The sequence below is a fragment of the Oryzias latipes genome, chromosome 7 (genome assembly GCF_053564925.1).
Source record: "Oryzias latipes strain Hd-rR chromosome 7, Olatipes_Hd-rR_3.1".
NCBI classification, from domain to species: Eukaryota; Metazoa; Chordata; class Actinopteri; order Beloniformes; family Adrianichthyidae; genus Oryzias; species Oryzias latipes.
The window spans coordinates 14,567,314-14,587,452 of NC_136243.1; the positions used below are offsets into that span (position 1 = coordinate 14,567,314).

General features: G+C 39.3%; 2 protein-coding genes and 2 long non-coding RNA genes across 4 annotated transcripts; 2 read left to right on the forward strand and 2 right to left on the reverse strand.

Annotated features, from left to right (window-relative positions):
* Position 1: 1 nt before the first annotated feature.
* Positions 2-2,889, forward strand: LOC144994071 (uncharacterized). The gene is made up of 2 exons (XR_013657454.1): positions 2-101; positions 216-2,889. It is a non-coding gene; the product is annotated as an uncharacterized LOC144994071 (long non-coding RNA).
* On the reverse strand, positions 2,780-13,195 carry ythdf1 (YTH N6-methyladenosine RNA binding protein F1). The gene is made up of 6 exons (XM_004070856.4): positions 12,864-13,195; positions 12,555-12,585; positions 10,184-10,278; positions 8,445-10,061; positions 4,527-4,571; positions 2,780-4,212 (listed from the first exon to the last, which is right to left on the reverse strand). The coding sequence occupies exons 1-6, from the start codon at positions 12,891-12,893 to the stop codon at positions 4,198-4,200; spliced, it is 1,833 nt and encodes a 610-aa protein (XP_004070904.1). The 5' UTR covers positions 12,894-13,195; the 3' UTR covers positions 2,780-4,197.
* LOC144994069 (uncharacterized) lies at positions 13,123-16,855 on the forward strand. The gene is made up of 3 exons (XR_013657451.1): positions 13,123-13,261; positions 16,127-16,211; positions 16,718-16,855. It is a non-coding gene; the product is annotated as an uncharacterized LOC144994069 (long non-coding RNA).
* On the reverse strand, positions 13,323-20,056 carry nkain5 (sodium/potassium transporting ATPase interacting 5). Its single transcript, XM_004070855.5, has 6 exons — positions 19,806-20,056; positions 18,953-19,090; positions 17,863-17,943; positions 15,244-15,441; positions 14,311-14,371; positions 13,323-14,091 (listed from the first exon to the last, which is right to left on the reverse strand). The coding sequence occupies exons 1-6, from the start codon at positions 19,857-19,859 to the stop codon at positions 14,081-14,083; spliced, it is 543 nt and encodes a 180-aa protein (XP_004070903.1). The 5' UTR covers positions 19,860-20,056; the 3' UTR covers positions 13,323-14,080.
* Between the last annotated feature and the right edge of the window lie 83 nt (positions 20,057-20,139).

Sequence of the window (20,139 nt, forward strand, 5' to 3'; positions counted from 1 at the left end):
ACCAAGGTCTAACAACAAGACCAATAATTGGCCAGTGATTGGCAGCAAAGCACTCTGGGAAACGGGACGTACTGCTATTGTTGTTATGCTACAAGCTAAAGGTAAGTGCTTTAGGCGAAGCATCCAGCTTAATATGATATTTTTCAGATTTTCATCGAGAAAATAACAGATCGACTATTCTTGCTTTTATTTTTACCCCTATTGAATGCTCACAGAGACACGGAAGTAGCGGCAGGAAGCGGTTTTTGCAGCAAGATGACTGAGGGCGTACCAGATGATCATGTGAACGTGAATACGATGGATGCTTCTGTGCTTTTTAAAATAAATAAATCTGTTCTCTAAACATCCTCCGTGTCTTCAATGCAATGTAATGAGACACACACAGACAGAAATGTGAAGGTATCTGCTGTAAATCTATGACGTAAATTAATAACAGGAAATGATCGGCTAGTCAGTTAGCATGTAGCCTAATAGCCTTCGAATGTAAAGATACTGACTGCTAAAGTTAATAAAAGACAAGTCCTGAATATTATTATTCCTATTCGACCCTAAACTACAAAATCAGCTGTCTGACAACAGACCAGCCAGTTGCCCAAATGCCGGCATATATGATCAGAGAGCTCTGCGGCGGAGCTAGTAGTAGCCTAGCAGGAGCTATCGTATGACAAAGCAGCCTAGTTATCATAAATCTTTTGATATTTTTCTTATATTCATTGAGACTGTAATAAAGTGATCATTTTTGTTTTTCATGTTCCTTTTTTGAACGAATATGGGTCACAGAGACACGGAAGTTACCGCTGAAAGCGGCTTTTGCCGGCGTACAGAGAGCATATCTGCCTGAATGACTTATGACGTGAATAATTATTGCGTTCGAACGGATTAATTATTGCGTTCGAACGACATAATTATTGCGTTCGCACGAGTTAATCATTTCGAGGGAACGGAATAGTATTTTGAGGGAACGCAATAGTATCTTGTGGGAACGGAATAGTATCTTGTGGGAACGGAATAGTATTTCGTGCGAACGACATAATAACCTGTGGGAACAAGATATTAATCTGTGGGAACTAGATATATTTTTATATCTTAATGTCAGGACACGGGCTCCGTATGAAGCCCCTAACTGTGGGAACATTTGTTTTAGTACATACAAGTTTCCAGAATAATTATCCATGGAACATGTGTCCCACAACATGAACCTGGCCCTGTCTTTTAGCGGGACATTAATCCTATTAATGATGAATATGTAGAAGAAAATATGAAAAGTGAAAGTTTACTTTTAATGAATTTTTAAGACCATAAAAACACGACAAGGTGAATTCTACAACAGATAATGATGTGGAGGATGCTCTGGCACACACACATGCACACACACACTGGTCAAACCTTTACCTGTATTTGAAGTCCATTCATCTCTCCGTCTAGAGAAAAATTCAATGACTTTAATGTTAAAAAGTCCCCCATATCTTTTTTTAGTTATAGAAAGTAACAATAAAGACATGTTGTTCAGCTTTGGTAATCTGTTCATTTTTACTTCATGTTTTGAATCAAAAACCACCTTTGAATCATTTTTTCATGATATTACATTTGCTATTTTTGTAGTCAGTCAAAGAAAATCAGAATCTCTTATTAAATTAACTTTTTAGTAACTAATGACGACCAAACGCGAGCGCCTTCTCTGTTGAGACGGTGCTACTGCGTACCTCACTAGCTAAATGTGGGGTTGCTTTACCTTGCAGTTTCTCCAGCAACCACTAGCCACCACTGATACAGTGTTAAGAAATTGGAACTACGTGATTATGACAAAAGACAGACAGCAGGCTGGAATCTCTTTACACGTGGCAATCAGATGTGTGTTGATCAGAGATTAAACCATCAGCACACTGAAGACAACAAAACCACATTTAAATGCCTTTGAGAGTCCTATCAGAAACATGTTGTGCAGTCGACATTTTAATAAATCCTCCAAAAATTACAATTCCCAGCTCTTCACACTTAGCATTGAAAAACCCAAAAAATCTTTGGTAGATACCATCCAGCCATCTTCTGAACCCGCTCAATGCCTTTTAGGGTTACAGGGCTGCTGGAGCCAACCCAGCTATGTTGTGTGAAGGCAGGGTTTCTGTCAGTTGCAGCACTACACACTCACACCTGCAGGGACAACTTAGAATCATCAACTAATCTATATTTTTGGATTTTGGGAGGAAGCCAGGGTACCTGGAAACAACCCACACATGAACAGGGAGAACATGTAAACTTCACACAGAAAGGACTCAGTCAGGATTTGAACTAGGGACTTTTCACTGTAAGAGCACAAAGTAAGCACTGCCATGGGAGTCCTCTGTAGATACCCAGAAGTTTACAAATGTCCTTTACAGAACACAAAATTGCATTGAGGAGATCCTATCAGTGCTGTTGAAAAATGGCCTAATTAAAATTTACTATTAAGAAAACTGCCATGAATATTTAACTTTTGTCACACAAACACTCAAAGCAGCCGAGTTGCTTTTAAATTTATTGCTGGTCTCGTTTCTTGACGGGATCACAGCCAGTGTGAAAACTGCAACTTTTACAAATAATGCAACAATAAAAGCATGATTTAAGAACTTGTGCATAGTTCCCCATATATTCTAATTTAAAATCTTCCTATTGAGCAACAGTCTGAAATACAATGCCCTTGAGCAGTGGTTTGACTATAATCTAGATGCAGTCAAAAACACTTATAGCTAATATACACTAAAATCAAACTGAAGACCTTTTCAGAAGAAGTGAGACGGGAAACAGATGAGTATATCTTTAATAATGGACATGATCAAATCTAAGAATGTGATAGTGACCTCTGATACAATAGATATTTAATTCAAGGGTGACTTAAAACTTTTTTTTTCATCTTTTTTTTTTGCATAAATTTTATAAACTCCAATAACTGTAGTACAACTCTGATTGCGCCACAGTCGCACTCCCTCCTCTGTCACTCCTGTATACACACACAATACAGCAAGCAGTTAAAAAAAAAGTCACAAACATACAGTTTACCATATAGTCTATTCTCTGGGTTTTCATATGCTTGACAATCAGTTTAGTATTATGCTACAGTTTAACATTTTGAGGCGATCTCAGTTAGAAATGTGGTTACATTAAAGCTTACAATTTTACGATGAAGTGGACTTGTTATAGCAATGAAAACTATGAATTCACCAAGATTATGATAGAATAAAAGCAACAAAAAAGGCAAGAAAAGAAAATATGTGGCAAGCCTGGCTTCATTTTTTTAAGCAGCACATGCTACATAGTCTTCAGACTCTGCAGGAAACAGCAAATGACAAATTAAAACCTTAAATCATACAGCAGATTTGAACTTTTTTTTTTCTCCTATAGATAAGAAAGGAACCACTTTAAAGAGTGTTTTGATTTATGGACACTATTCCCTGAATTTCTTACAGATCTTGTGAGGTACAGTACTGCCAAAAAAAAAAATTCTTATACAACCCTGCTGCTAATATTAGGGTTATCCCAAAAAATAAAATATTCAACATGTTTCTTGTTGTTGTTCGACTGATTAGCCAAGTTTTCTACATACCTTTGAACATTTATAGACCCTAAAGCCACAACCTGCACAGAAACGTCTGTGCACACAGAAACTTTCAGACCTTCAAAATAAAATTCCCCTAAACGCAAAAAGAAAACGTTTTTCTTTTTTCTTATGAAAATGATAGGAAAACACTTGCCAACGCACATGTAGCAGACAGTTCTCAGTACAGTGTTGTTCACTCATTACAATGCACCATTACAAGCACTTGACATTCTTTCAACACACAAACCACAGAGTGATCAGTCACTTCAAATCAGCAGCATGAGCGTGCAGATATTTATACCGAACTGAAAATGTAGGGCAGCAGGTAACACAAGGCGTAAAAACTGAAGAGGAGAAAAGAAAGAAAGAAAGAGAGAAAAAAAATGATGTCACTGAAGCTATTCAACAGGTAGAACTAGCTCCATCCCTGCACGTACGTTAAAATCTGGGACACCCGGATGTGACTTAGCAGTTGCACATGGGGGGGGGAATTCAACTTAAATAGAAAATAATATCAGTTATTTATTTATTTTCTTAAATGTCTGTGTTTTCAGTTTTTATCTAAATATTGGTATGTCCATCCAAAGACAATAACAGATCTTTCAGGGTTCCTCTGCAACAGATTACTTCTGACGATCCTGAAATAGACGAGAGGAAGAACAAGATTAGACAGTTCAGCAAATACCAGTGACTTTTAGCAAATATTTTCAATTTCATAGATAATTATAATAAAAAGATGAAGAAAAAAAACTACAAAAAATTTAAACGAAAACAAGAACACAAAAGAAGCAGAAACGAACATCTATGGAAAATCTAGTAGCGACTCAGGTTAAAAAATAAATGTTTGATTATCTGTTGAACCACATTTTATGTTTTTTTATTGTTCTTAAATACTTCAATCCAAGACTAATTGTTCTTCTCAAAGACATGCTGTAAGGATAAAAGGTTTTACCTGATCAATTCTGGGTCGACTCTGCAGTGGAGCGGGCTCATAGCTCTGATAGGAAAACACAATATGTCAGAACACGTGGAAAAATCTCATCAAAAGTCATATCTTTACAGTAAATATCACTAACACTGAGTAGATGCTACTGGAAGAGTAAATAAGAAATGCTAAATACTATTTGGAGAAAAAAGAAAAAGAAAATGTTGGATTGGAGAAACCCTGACCCAAACCCTCTGAGGAGCGCCTAGCTCCAGATACAGCCGTACTCCACCATTTGGTGATTTCACCAATTGACTGTTAAAACAATGGACGACTCAACCCCTCTGTTCTCCTGTTCCCAAATCGAAAGTACCATTGGTGATACGAGCGCAGCCATGTTGAGGCCAGTTGACAGTGATTGGTCCGAGTATTTCTGAGTCATTGTATGTATGGCAACTACAGTGGGCCATTGCCATAGATGCGACGACTCAGAGCGACTCGGACTGATCAATGTTGACTGGTTTCAACATGGTGGTACCTGTATGAGAAAACAAAGGTGATGGATTTTGGCTCATTTTGCGAGAGCTGCAGATAAGGCATTTTCTATGGGTGACGTCACAGCACGATTCGTCCATTGTACTTCCAGCTTATGGTTTGACCACCCCAATGCAACCCCTTAATGCTAAATGTCAGACAGAGAGGGATTGGATCCCATTTTTAGAGTCTTTGGTATGACTAGGCCCTGGATTTGAACTCACAACCTTCCAGTCTCAGGGTGGACACTCTACCACAAGGCCAGAGAGTTGGTACTCATACATGTTTTTGATTTTAGCGATTGTCTTTGAATGTCAACAGAAGCACGATGCAGGCAAAAATAAAAAGGGTGCATCCAGTTGGGACATCAACTGTCAAACACAGAGGAGGGAGTATGGTGGTTTGAGGATGTTTTGCTGCAACCAGGGTCCTGACTTGTTAATGAGGCAGCCTGAAGAAACACAAACATGACAACACAAAACTTCTCCTGGTGTACACCTTATGGGCTCATCTTCGAGCCAGATAATGACCCCTAACATAGATCTACGCTCTGCCAGAACTACCTGAAGACGCAAGATATTCAACGTAAAAAAAAAAAAAAAAACAATAGCCAGCACAGCCCCCAGACCTACTCCTAATGAGCTGTTTGGGAGAATTTTGACAGCAACGCAAACTACTAGTGTCAAATATTTATGGAGCCTACCGAAGGAGATTTGGAATAAACTTTCCGAGAAATAATTCATTTCTTTGTAGAAAGAACAAAGACATAAATGTGACCAGCTGTTATATTCGTAAAAAAAAGTATCTAAACCTTATATTCATAAAGTGTAGAGTACATTTAGATGATTACACTTCTTTCTAGAGTATTTTTGGCTTGCAGTACTTTAAAAATTCCTCAGCCTGTGTGTAGATTGATTAGAAAAGAAACTAAACTGGACTACTCTGAATTGATGGATGGATGGATGTTGTTGTGAAATTTGGCTCATTGAAACTTTGTAGAATGGTGTAAACAAGTTGCACTAACGATTCCAAAGCAAAATTAAATAATCACCAAATAATACATAGAAAATACGGTCATGCAGACACAAACACCTGTTAAAGCTAAGATGAAGAAGGCTCAAGAGGATAACAACCTCCACTGAAACATGAAACTATGAAATGAAGGTAGGGGGAGGAAAAAAAGGGCTTTTTGAACCTTTATATTATTTGTTACTTAAATTTCAATTGAAATAAAAAATATAATAACCTGCATTTTGGTAATATTAAATGTTTCCTTATTTGTCACAATATTTTTATAAACCTCTCCAATGAAATCATGACATACAATGAAATAACACTTTGTCTCCATATATTATTTGTAAAACAAAAGAATAAATGATTTTTTTTCAAAAGTTTCTCAAACATCAGCCTGTCAAATAGATCCCAGCTGAACTATTCAAAGGTGTTCTACCTGCAATGAGGATCTTTGATCAAACATTTTGTTCCACCAGCTGTTTTTTTAAAGCCCACCACAAATCCTGAAACATTAGCTTAACTTTTATTCTGAATTTCCTTTTGAATGTCCGTTTTAATGTGAATAATGCATAATTCAAGCATGTGTCTAAAGTTGTCCAACAGTATGGACAAGTATGGATTAAAATTTTTCATTAGAACTTCAAAACCAACCAAAAAATATTTACATATGAACCTTGTGAATGTCGTGATTTGCAAATCTTCTGTCCAAAAGAACTCAAAGTAGTAGAATAAATGATCCGTAAATGGTTTTACATACAACCCCTTAGCGCTGAATAGAAAAACTCCTCTGTCTCTCAGCCTGTGGTGGTCTACAGGTGGACAGTTTGAATTAAAGAGTATCTGAATTATAGAAATTAAAAGGGAAAAAAAATGGATGGAATTATTCTGTATTTTACTGATATGTCAAAATGTTGCAAACCACAAATACAAATGTGACATGTCTACAGTAAAGTCATTAGATCCTGAGGGGGGAACTAATGTGATGAAAATTAATATCAACCAACAATCACATTGTGGCTGAGACGTTTTTTTCCTTAAGAGAGAAAAAAAAACAATTCTAACACCGGAATCTAATAAGGGAAAAGTTTCCCTGTTTCCTGCTTAAATTATTGAGTTTCAGCTGAAAACCAGTTATCCAACCCAACTGATGCAATGAGCAGATTCTCCATCTTGGAAAAAGCTCTTCAGTAGTGTAGGAAAAGACAAATTACAAACACAAGGTTCCTAAAAGATCTGAAATCCTAATGCTAAAATGACAATAATGGCTGTACATTTTTTATTAAAACTGGAACGATTAGGAAGTAAAAAGGTCAGGAAAAAAATCTTAAGTGATTGGGACTGACAGAATTTTAAAAGAAATCATACCAATAAGAAATAGCTATAAATGAATGGATATGAAAAAAAATCTCAAGGGATTGTAACCTTTCAAAAGTTAAACATGTTTTACAAAAAATGCAAAAATGAGATGAGGACATGAGGTCACGGACACACTTCCGTATTTTTTAAGAGTACAGGTCTAATCTTTTCTACATAGTTTGGCCAGGGGAGGGACTTACATGTAAATTAAAAAAAATCTAAACAGTCAAAACCACTAGAGGGCAGTGAAGGTGTGTTTATTAGTATTTCTACTGACAGCATTGCTGCAGAAGCAGTGCTGCTCAGACTTCAGCCGGACGACGAAGTTGTTCCGAAGCGACACAGAGGATGAAGAATTCAATGGATTTAGTGATTTGAAGTGATATAAAGAGTTGAGTTAACTTGTGTGTTTTTTTATGCTATGGTCTTCTGAATAATTGTTCATATGTTGTGCTATTATACTACCTTCCGCTCATGTTTCATGAAGCTAAATAAGCATCAGTGTGTTACGGTAGTGAAGAGTGCAGATATTCAGTCTGTAATTGTTATCGATTCCATTATTATGATTTGCCTTTCAGGATGAAATGTCCGTCCCAGGTCCTATTTTTTGTTCATTTTTTCAGAAGAGAGACTTATATATGATTTTTTCTTCTTCATTATGCTTAGTCTTTGCTGCTGCGACTTACACTCCAGAGTTGTGCTGTCATGAAAGTAACAAAAGTGTCTATTCAGAAGTGTCTATATACTTTTTCCCTGGGTTAAGGTTGGGATTACGGTTAGGGTTGAAACACCAAACAGTTCCTCAGCGCGGCTGTTTCTGCAGCTCACCGCTGGATCAAATGTGGAGAACACTTTTCACACACCTAGTTATGTGACAGATAATGGGACTTTAACTTTAAGTTTAACTCTAAATACGTGCGACCAACAGCACCACCCCCTAAAAATACTTGTGGCCAAATTAATCTCTATCACTTTTTGTGCTGGTAACAGCCAAAACTAAAACAAGTTTCTTTTATTGCCAGGATTTTAGGAAATACGTACTTTTTTCACCACCTCCTCCTCCTCCTGCTTCTTCTCATAGTGGGAGAAGTCATCAAAGATGGAGGTGGTGTGTTTGTACTGGGCGATGATCTTCAGCACCTGCTTGGCCTTTTCCAGGGGAACCTCTTGAGTGTCCCGTGAGTTGGTGACTGGCTTGTTGTCGTTGTTCTCCAGGCGGATGTGGCGCAGTTGGCTGTTGGGAACATCTTTAACAAATAACCAGTTCACATCAAACTTGCCCTTCCACTTGTCCTGCGCCCACACCCCGGCGCTGGTGCTGTAGTCCACGGGCGAGCGCATCTCAGCCACGCCGCAGAAATGCCCGCTGCCGTTGACACTGAACAACAAGTAGACAGGACCTTTGGAGTTCATGGCTCTGAAGGCTGTGTCCAAACGCTTATTGCCGTGCTCCGTGCTGCACCAGATGGAGTACTTGATGGAGCGGTGGATGTCGTCCTCAGAGTAGCTCTTGATGATGAACACGCGGCCATTTTTCAGGTTCCAGTCAAAGTCCTTGGGGTTGTAGCTGTGGGCCGCTCGCAGCTTCTCCAGCACGGGGTGAGACTCCAATCCCACCTCTGGGGGCCCGCCTCCGACCCCTGCACCCCCGTTCCCCAAGCCGCCACAGTTGGAGGAGCCGCTGCTGTCCAAGCTGCCACCACCGTAGCACATATTGCGATTGCGTGGTGCTACCCAGCGGGTTTGAATGGATGGGACAGAGTTCTGATAGGATTGCGGATGAGGTGGAGGAGCTTGCATGGTCATCTGTTGCACGAGGGACTGAGCGGACTGCAAGGACTGCTGAAGGGGGGGTATGAGACTGGGAGCGTGAGAGTGTAGCTGCGGCGGATGCTGCTGATGGTGGGGCAAAGGGGGCCCTATCTTGGTGATAGTCCCCTTATTCTCCCATGTATCAATGTCTATGCTGTGTTTAATGGGAGGAGGGGGCAAGGCTCCTCCAATTATCTGAGTCCCAGGCTTGTTCTTGGTCTTCTGTTGCTGCATCTTGGCAGGTTTGCTGGCGATGGCAGCCCACGATGCAGGTTTCTGGGGGGGCAATCCGACTGGTGTACCACCATTGCCCGTGGCAACGGGTGCCGCCACACCAGCACCGCCTATCACTGAGCCTGCACTCTTCACACCTGAGCCACTTCCTGTCACATCCCCACCTATTTTTAAGCCAAGCATACCCTGCTCCAGGCTGTTCATGCCTGGAGCCTTACTTAGGGTGTCACTGTGGAAACCTGTCTGTCCGTCAGGGACCAGTGTGCCTCCTAAAGAGCTTGGCGGGTAGCTGTAGCTGCTCCCGTAGGCTGAATTCTGAGTCTGCTGGCCCTGGGAGCCACTAGTGCCCCAAGCTGAAAAGGCCGGATTCTCTGGGAAAAAGTTAAACCTGTGGGGGTAGATGCTGCTGCTGAGTCCGCCCGGCTGCCCGAATACCGTGTCGGGTATGAAGTGATGGTCGCCATTACTGAGCGGGGCATAGGGTGTCAGATATGGAATAGGTGGGTCACCCCCCGTAGACCAGGGAGCATCATTGAGAGGATAAGGAAATCCTATAGAGGGTGCATAGTAGCTGGACAGGTAAGGGTCTGTCATGGACTGATAGCTGTTGTTCTACAAAAAAAAAAAAAAAAAAAAAAACACAATTTACATCAGATATCAAGCCAAAAAGTCTAAGTGATTATTCTGAAGGAAGAGATGCAATTAATTGAAGTTTTTTTTTTTTATGTTTTCACCTGATTAGACGGGCTGGTCAGATACGGTTCAAAGTCATTGTCATGCACTGTATCCTTCTGGTGGAGCGAGCCGTTCTGCACAGACACCGGAAAACCTGCAAAAAATATATATACATGTGCAACTCTTGTTAAAGCTGCATTTTAAAATCTCTCTTTGAATTCTTTCTTTTAACCTAGAAAATAAAGCAACAATCAGTAAAAGAAAAGAAAAAAAATCAAGGTTTCATCTATTTTAGAATTCAGTTCAAGGGTTCAGTTCAGTGTCAATTAGGGGGAAAGAAAACATCATAAATGTTCACTGACCAAAAGAAAAACAAGCTCCCTGCTCCGCTCCATTATGATGCATTCATTTGTAGACAAATAGATCTATGTTCGTCTTTTTTCTGCGCCTAACTGTTTTTTTTCTTTTAATAATTGAACGTTTTATTTGGATTTACAATACAGTGTTCCCTCGCTAGATCACAGTTCACCTTTGTCAGTCTCGTTTATTTCACTTGAATTTTGCATGTTTTTTTGTGTGTGGAGACCTTGTCAATCAATCTTTGTGTAGTGTCTCTTCAACAGAATGCTTCACTTTATTCAAGTCCCATAAATCTCAGATCCTGAGCAGATTTTATTGTTCATTCTATAAGACTGAACTTATTTTTCTATGAAGGTTTGACTTTTTTGGTATTTGAATGAGACAAAAGTGTGAAGATTTTAATGACTGTCTGATAAGTGTATCCAGTGCCTAGTGAAAGATTTTACCACCTTAAATCATCTGTAATCCTACTTTGCTGATTTCCCCTATGCAAGTTATTTTTAGAACAGAACAAGGGAACACTTGTACCTGAAAATGACATGCAAGACGGTGGCGATTTAAATATAATGTTCCACATACTACTGTTCTGATCAGCTGGGAGCAGGATAACAATATTGACCAGGCTTGAATCCATCCTGATTAAAGCCTGAGGCTCTACTGAGCCAGAGGAGTCCTTTGTACATTTAAAATGATCAAAGGCTCAAAGAGGGGGTCACATTATCTAAAATGACTTCTAAAGTCAGTGGTTTATTTCAGCAAAGGCCATTCACCTGCTTTGATCAACTTGTGCGCTGTAAATATGTTTGTTTTCACGTGTGCAGGTGAAATGAGTTCTAGTTTTTTCCTTCCATGTCATTTTTGGGGCTCCAAACAGTGGTTGCTTAGCTTCAGTTAAACAAAAAAAAAATACACACGCATACAAAAAAAGAAAGAAAAAAAAAAGAAAAAGTACAACTTCCATTTTGGAGAACACCAACTTCCACGTCCAGCATGAGACGGAGCACCATCCAACGTGCTGTCTGCAGCTATGTACTTTTGGGTTACGTGTGTGAGGGGCTGTAAACTAGCAAAAGAGCTTGTAGAAAGATGGGTTACGGGAAGTTGGGGCAGGCTTACTCCATGCCAACAGTCCCGCCCACAACTCGGAGGAGAATTTCTAATGAACTCCTGTTGCTCTGTCAAAACTGTGACCTAGAAAATTACAGATTTTTTTATTTTGGATTTAAAAAAAGCAATCATAATTAAAAGACAACTGGGAGCACTTTTAGAATGGATCAAAAGATGACCGGAATGGGTGTTTAAAAGTCCATTTACATGTTTTTACAACCCTTTTTTATGTGGGTCCTTAATCCATGTTTATGCTAAAAAATAATAGTTCCTAAATCAGTACTAATGTTAAAAAGGCCCAAAATCCACAAAGTTCATAGAAACAGCATAATTTATATTAAACATTTTAAACGTATACATACGAAAAAGGTCTGTTTGAGTATGAAATGTTGCAAAAATATGTTACAAATGCATTGATCCATGAAGAGGCTAAATCAAAGCAGGATTTAGGGTTTTAACACAGGATTTTTTTTAGATGCATGGTTTTAGAAAGCACTAAATGACATGTGGATGTCAAAATGACTCTTTTCAGTCATCTCTGGTGAGAGGAAGTTGTACATTTGATATGGCTCCAAATTGGTTCTAGCACCCTTAATAGACACAAGGCCGTCATAAAAGGTAAATATGGAACAATTGGAGGGAGTATAAAATGTCTCTGTACAATCCTAATACAGCTATGAATGAAGAACTACACAAGGATTGTGTAAAAAATTAAAATAAACTGTTGTATGTGTTCTTATTAGATATTCGGATGGCTTCCAAAATGCACAAAGATACAGATTAAGTGTCTCACTCGCACACGCACACCCACACATACATAAAACACAAACAAAGCCAAACGTGTTAAAATACTAGGTTATTTTCCAGGTGTGCATGTCAGGTGACTTTATCTGACCTTTTTTATGCAGGATGCTAAACAGGTTTGTGTGTGACATCTAGACACATGTAGCAGGAATGTCTTACCTTTGCTTGCATCTTGTCCTTTATTCGAGGTCTTCACAGTCCCAATAAAGACAGAAAACAAAGACAGCTTGTTTGGGTCATGGGGGATCACAGCATCACACAAATTATGTGTTCCAATCTGGGATAAATACGCAACTGTTTGATAGACAAACCCCACATTCTGTTCAATTGCCACTGAAAGTAGTGGTGCAGGCCTAACTCTCTAGCTAACCTCTCTTCCCTTTTGGCTAACTAGCTGGCTGGCATCGCTGTCACAGTTTTGCTTTCGCACCTGTATGCTAACGTCAGTGAACCCCCGTCGCTGCTTACCTGAGGGTCAATACTGGCGGCAGACATCATTCATCCACCGGGTGTTGTATCGGACGGGACCGGACAAGACGTGCACCGACCGAGCGAGCTACAAACTCCGCTGTGTGTGGAGAGGCTAGCAGGCTCTGCTCTGCTACAAATTACCCACAGTTCGCAGCAGCTGCCTCTGTTTGGCGTGTTCGGCGCGGCCCCGCTGGCACTGCTGGGAGTCCTGTCCACATGAATCCAGCTGGGCTTCAATCCGCTCCGACCCCTCAACGCCAAATAAAAACCCAAACAGCTTCAGTCGCCCCGCTGCTTCCTTACCCCCAAAGGCAGATTCATCCGGGTCCTGCAAAGCGGAACTGACGTTGGTGACGTATTCCGCGTTTCCATGGCTACCCGTAAGCAGCAGTTAGGTATTTTATTTTATTTTTATTTTTTACAGTATTTAAATGTAGAAAACAATACAAAAACGAAGCATATCATTTTTGGTTTTATTAATAAGACGAAATAAGAACAAAAAAGTATACAACTATTTTCCCTCAAAGGAGAAACCTTCTAACGAGACTAAAACAAGCAGGATATATTCATTTAAACATAAATACAATAGCAATTAAAATGGTAAAATCATTCAAATTGCAGATATTTTAAAACATGCTCCAAATATCTAATCAAAATGCAAACATAATAATAGTAATATATTGTTATAATAATAATAATTATATTATTATAATATTATTATTATTGTTGTTGTTGTTGTCTGAAACACATTAATGATGAAAATCCAGCAAATAAATAATAACAAAAACAAGAAAAGAATAATAACGTGCATATATTTAAATAGATTTAACTAAATTGGATCAGCATTTTTTCGACCAACACTAAGTAGATATAGTTTGTTCCAAAAATGATGTCACTCCAAAGCTGTTGGCATGGCACTTTTTTGTGGGATGAGGCATGTCTATTGTACTGTAAGTACACTCTGCAAAGCAAAGCAAAAAAAGCTGCAGCTGATTAACATATATAAAAAGATACAGGTGCTTCATAAACAGTCATTCATTCAAATATAGATCCATATTCAGGTTTTTTACTAAAGCCATAAAATACTGTAAGTCTTTTCATATACTATTATTTAGAGATGGTGACTTAAAGGCGATTTCTAAAAAGGGATGTTTCAAATCGACAAAAATCCCTTTCCAGCTTCCCAGCTCCTCTTGAAAATCTTCTTTTTGTGTCTATTTATAATCTAAGAAAAAAACAAGAATACATCAGTAAGTCAGGACATAGGATTCCTTTGTGACTCAGATGGAAAAAATGAAAATAAATGTTTTAATAAAACATGGTTATAGTTTTTAATTAACCAAAGAAATCCACAGACAAAAAAAACAAAACCCTTTTTTTTTTAATTCATATTAAAAAAAATTAGATTTTATCAAAGGATTTCAGTGATTGAGAATAAACTTACAACTCTCCTCCTCACTGGCAAATGAGCTGGCAACAAAAAAGGCATAAATTACTCCAAGGAGCTAAAAAGAATAGAAAAAAGAAAATAAATGTTAATTTTATAACCAATTTACTTTTATTGACACTTTATTTAATAAGTAGACAAGTTAAAGTCTCATTTTCTGTCACACTATGTGAAATTTGTTCTCCGCATTTGACCCATCCCCAGGGAGATGGGGATGGGTCATTTGGTGGTTTAATCCTCCAATCAACCCCTTGATGCTGAGTGTCAAGCAGGGAGGCATTGGGTCCCATTTTTAGAGTCTTTGCTATGACTTGGTATGACTCACGACCATCTAGTCACAGGGCGGCATAAAAGCAATTGACTTGAAGAGTTTCAATGATTTGTGTTTAATGTAGAATTGTGCTATCACTCATTCATCTTCTAAACCCATTTTTGTCCCTTTTGGGGTCACGGGGCTGCTGGAGCCAATCATTGGCTAAAGCAGGGAACATCCTGGACAGGTCGCCAGTCTGTCGCAGGGCCACAATCACACACCCATTCACACTTGCATTCGCACTTAGGGACAATTTAGAGTAACAAATTAACCTATGAAGCATGTTTTTGGACAGTGGGAGGAAGCCGGAGTCCTCGTAAAAACCGATGCATGCACGGGGGGAACATGTAAAGAAAGACGATTTTGCTTCAGGCTCCCCAGCCGGGACTTGAACTGCCTTCTTACTGTGAGGCAACCACTGTGCCACTGTGCAACCCCAGAGAATTGTGCTTATTGCATGTAAATTATACAACAAATAAAATACTTTTTACTTTCCATTTTTATTTCCTGAATTAAAAACTAAATCTACATTAAGTTTAAACTATAAACAAAAGTTTTGACAATAAAACAGCCTCTGCACATGATGCAGGAAATTATGCCATAAACTGAGGACTTACTGATATGAGGAGCTGCACACCACAGTGCAGTATTTCTATGTACTGATATTCCAGCCAGCAGCTCTGCACTGTGGTGAGCTCTGGGTTTTGTTGGTTCTGCCAGGCGGGAGATGGAAGGTTCTCGCTCCGACACCCAGGCCCATTGTCTTTCCACCAGGAGTGATGTGAAGACAGTCCCAGGGAGAGAACATCGCTGTCCTACATGTCAAAAAAAGGGACGTTCAAAGGAAACTTTTTAGGACAATCTTTAGTCAATGAAACAAACAAAAAATAACTTAAACATAAACAAGAGTTAGCGCAAACAAATATTCTAAAAGTTTTAAGAAAAAAATGTTAGCTAACCTGAATCTTTGACCCTACTGATGCCAATGTGCTTGGAGCCAGCGTGGCTCCAAAATTACCTTAATGCAGCATCAACTTGAAAGCAAAAACCTGAGTGATCTTTTATTCATAGCTGAAATATTACTTTAGTATGACTGAAGTATGGCTTTACACAATATTAGCAAAAGGGATTTTTAACTGTAAAGTTAGAATTGTTATCCTAGTCTGGGGTGCAAAGGTCTGCCTCCTTTAAGAATAGCTCACACATGTTTTAGATAATGGGATGCCATCTTTGGAGTTATTAGGTGAGTTGATTTGACACAAATGTTGTTTTAGTAAAAAAGAGAAGATTGATCTAAAACTATGCATACAATTAGTTTTATCACATTTGTTTTAACAAAAGAGAATAAAGTGGTTGAAGTGACAGATCTTCTGTGTAGGACTGGATGTTATCATCCCTAAGTAAATACTAAGGCAACGATGAGACACGGTGGCAGGCAAATGAATGATGACATCTTTTGGGTTCAACTTGGCGCCCTCCTTTTTCATGTTTCGCTGATAGGCCCAAGACACCTCCAGAGGGTTCAGCAGTGAATGTCAGCTTCCCAGGTTCAGCTCCATCAGCCACCAGACATTTGGAGGCCCAGGTCAGGTCCTTCCTCTTGATCCACAGCCACTGAATACCCTTGCCTGCCTTTGAACCTTCCCTCACACTCCCATCTCCCTGAGTAGTCTGGGGGTTGAGGTGGCCACAAACCCCCTGCAGCCTACTTCCACTGGGCATACCTTCACACTCCAGCCTTGATCTATGGCATCTGCTGCAAGTTCGGCGTACCTCAGCATCTTCCTTTCATAGGCCTCCTCTACCTCACCCTCCCTAGGTACCATGAGCTCTATGATGTATGCAAGCTTGTGCAAGGATGACCACAGTACAAGGTCTGGTCACAGATTGGTGGATGCAATCTCCTGTGGAAAGCAACGTTTTTTTGTCTAGGTCCGCCTGCGTTTTCCAGTCCCGTGCTCTAACCAGCTGTCCAATGTCAGCTACACGGGTGGTGTTGAAGGTGGCTTGGCCCTCACGGACAAAAGGTGTTAGGTGCTGATGAGATGATGAATGAGGAAGGGCGTTCATGCTTGTTCTCTTTCTTTCCAGCACTGTTGCAGGACACCTTAGCACCAGGTTGTGTCGCCAGATGTAACGGCCTTGACTGAGGCTGATCTTGCAACCCACCAAGATGTGCTTTAATGTTGCTGGGCTTTGACATGGAGAGCATGAGGGTCTTCCCCACACCAATGGCTTAAGTTTGCAGGAGAATGTAAGACATCATAGATAGCCCTGATTATAAAGCTTGCCCTGAACGCCTCCATCTCCCACAGGTCTTTCCAGGAGAGCTTCCTCTTCTCCACTCGTTCGCACACAATTCGAAACTTCATTTTACGTTTTCAAATTGGACAGTAAATTTGCACAATGTAAACAAATTCCTATAGAAATGTGGAAAACTTCTTACAGTTGTGCTCTTTGTTTAAATAGTACAGTTAAAAGCTGGAACCCACAGTCTTTTTCTGTTTTTTTTAGAGGGAATTTTGTTGCAGGGAATAGGTAAAAAGGGGCAGACTTTAGAGAAAAACTTTTTAAATATTGCTTCAGATTTAAGTTTATTCAGAATGTGCTGAGGCAGCGAACATAAGTGTAGAGAGAAAACAGGTTTGACTGAATTTTTTTAAGATTAAAAAAACTGAGGATTGAAAGAAACATTACATCAAAAGTTACATCTCTTTAGACTCATCAACTTTGATCTGTTGATGAATTTTCTTTTTCTGAAAAGTTCAAGCACTGATTTCAACATAAAAAAAACATTTTGTTAAAAAAAACAATAATTGGAAATAATTTATAAAAAAATTCTAAGTCAGCATGCAACAACCAAAAATTAAACACAAATATATGGCTTTTAGAAATGGTCTAAATTATGTTTTGAAAACTGTACCTGTTAAAGGGATACAAACTTAAAAATATGGGCATTTCTAATTCAAGAAACAGCTTCAAAATGCAAAAACAGTGAAAAATAAACTTATTTTATCATTACTTTGTGCATGTTTTTGGTTACAAACAGGAAATATAACCACCTTCAACATCCTGCTGCCTTACAGACAGACAAACTTTAAAGGTTTACTAGCGTGTTTGTAATTGTTGGTGGGTCCAGAGGGAAGCTGTGCATCACTTCCGACAGCACTATATTTAGGGGTGTGTGGCAGCACCACTCTCTAATTATCTGATGCTCCTGAGATCACAAGTCTTACCTTTGAAAGACCGCCCAAATCCAGGTAAAGACAGCTCACAAAGACGTTCCAGCCAATCCACAACAAAGTCCACAGTAGGTACTGAGAAAACAAAAGACAATTCTTCTGACATCCCTGTGAGAATGTGTTCATGGGAATATAAAAGACATCTGTTTAGTTCTGGAGAGAACTGTTTCCATCAAAGAACGCTCCGATGAAAATGGTGTTTTGGGTGTTTTTAACATGTTCCTTAAGAATTGTTCTCATAATAGGGGACATGTATAAAAAAATTAAGCTTAAAATTGCATTTCTGCGTTCTTCTTTATTCGTGTTGAATCAGGAACAGACAAAAAAGACTCCGTTTGAACAAGCGTTTTTAGATCTAAGTACGTCTTCGTTTTCTTCATCTGAGCTGGAATCTGGCTCAAAACTGTACAGCTGGATAGCTCCAACATTGCTCAACATTTTTTTTTTGTATTAGTATTATTAGGTTGGGGGGGTGTGAGGGGCTGTAATCTAGTGGGAGAGAGTGAAAATAGAGAGCTCTCAGTAAGCGGGAGGGGAAGGGTGGGCGAGGTTTCTCCACATCAACGATCCCGCTCACAACTCAGAGGGGAATTTTCAGTAAACTCCTGCTGCTGCGCAGAAGAAACTATGTCCTAGTAAACAACACGGGTTTTTAGACTTTGGCTAAAAATGGCATGTGTAATTAAAAGACCACTGGGAACGCTTTAAAATAAATGAAAAGATTATCTGAGTGAGACTATAATAACTTTTCTTTTTGTTTTAAAACAATAGAACATGCTGCATTGTAAAGTCTGAAACATCACAGTCCAATGCCTTGTTCATCATTCATTTACTCAAACTTTACATTCAGGTATTTGGTTTCATTTCTGCTTGCCATGATAACATTGTGCGAAATACGGGTTCAATAGAATCCCAATCTACAAGTATGAATCATGCAATAATCTATTCTGTATCTATAAATATGGCTCTGTCCAGGAAGTTATGCAGCCGCTGAACGGTAATCCAGGTTTGGAGAAATGTCATTCCTGGAAATATGAGCAAACTGGATCTTTAAAGAAAGTCCAGTGAGAATGAATTTCTTTACCATGATGACGTAGCGTGATCTGTACTGGATCGCACCAAACAAACCCAAGATGACCACGATGATGTGAAAGAAGTTGATCATGATGGGAGCCCACTGGAAGCCCAGGAAGTCAAAAGCCTGCCGCTCCACTGCAGATATCTGAAACACCAGCAGAAGTACACAGACCAACAAGTCAGTGTCAGCTGTGTGAGTGTGTGCATGCTTCTTTTTAACAAGTTGTCAAGGCAACTGAGTCGTGAAAACAAAGTGTGCTTGGGTGATGGCGTTGTGTCCTCAGGGGTTAGTCATGAAAGGGATTGGCTGGAAGGAGGACAAAGCCAGCACAGCCCCTCGTTGTCGTGGCAGTCACTCCTTTTCATTAGCACTTCTAATTAAAGCCTTTTGGCATGTGTCACAAAAACTGCAGTGATCGCCTGTTCATTACTCCTTCTGCAAACTCACAGTGTGATGAAAAATGAGTCTTGAGATAAACACAGTGCCTTTAAACAGCGTAAAAAAAGAGACAACAAAAAACTGCAGATGTTTTTCTTTTTTCTTTTTAAATTATTTGAGCATTTAACCCCTTAATGAAACCAAAAGTAAGTGTTTTTTATTTTAATAAAGTCAATTATTTGCCATACAAGGGGGTAATTATTACTAATGAATCCATAATAAACTTCTTTAAATGTTTAAATCAGTGCAAAATTAATACTGATTTAAATGGTTAAGAGGGTGAGAAAATAATAAAAACTTGTGAAGTATCATTCATTAAAACAGTTAATTCATCTGGCGTAACTTTTTTTTCTGGTCGGGTGCTACAAAGAGAGGGGCTAACATGTAAGCAGAAGAGTTCATACAGAAAAAAACATCTTACCAGCTGCACACAGCAAAGGAAGATCAGCACACAGCGTCCAGAGCAGCAGCCCATCTTCCTCTCTTCTGTGATTTATTTTTTTTTTTATAATAGACTCTGAGGCTTTTAAAATGTAAAGCTTTCCTCAAAATCAAAGACTGAATCTCTGCTGCTTTGCATCCATGGCCAGAGGTGTGAGCAGAGCCTTCTGCACTTTACCTCTGGAGGAAAATACTGTGTATGCATGATGACTACAAAGCAAGGGGGAGGGGAGGCTGGGTATGAGGGGTGATTCATGCCACAAGCAAAAATCTGAAATCAAAAGCATAAATCAGAAGAGTTTTTTCTTCATCAG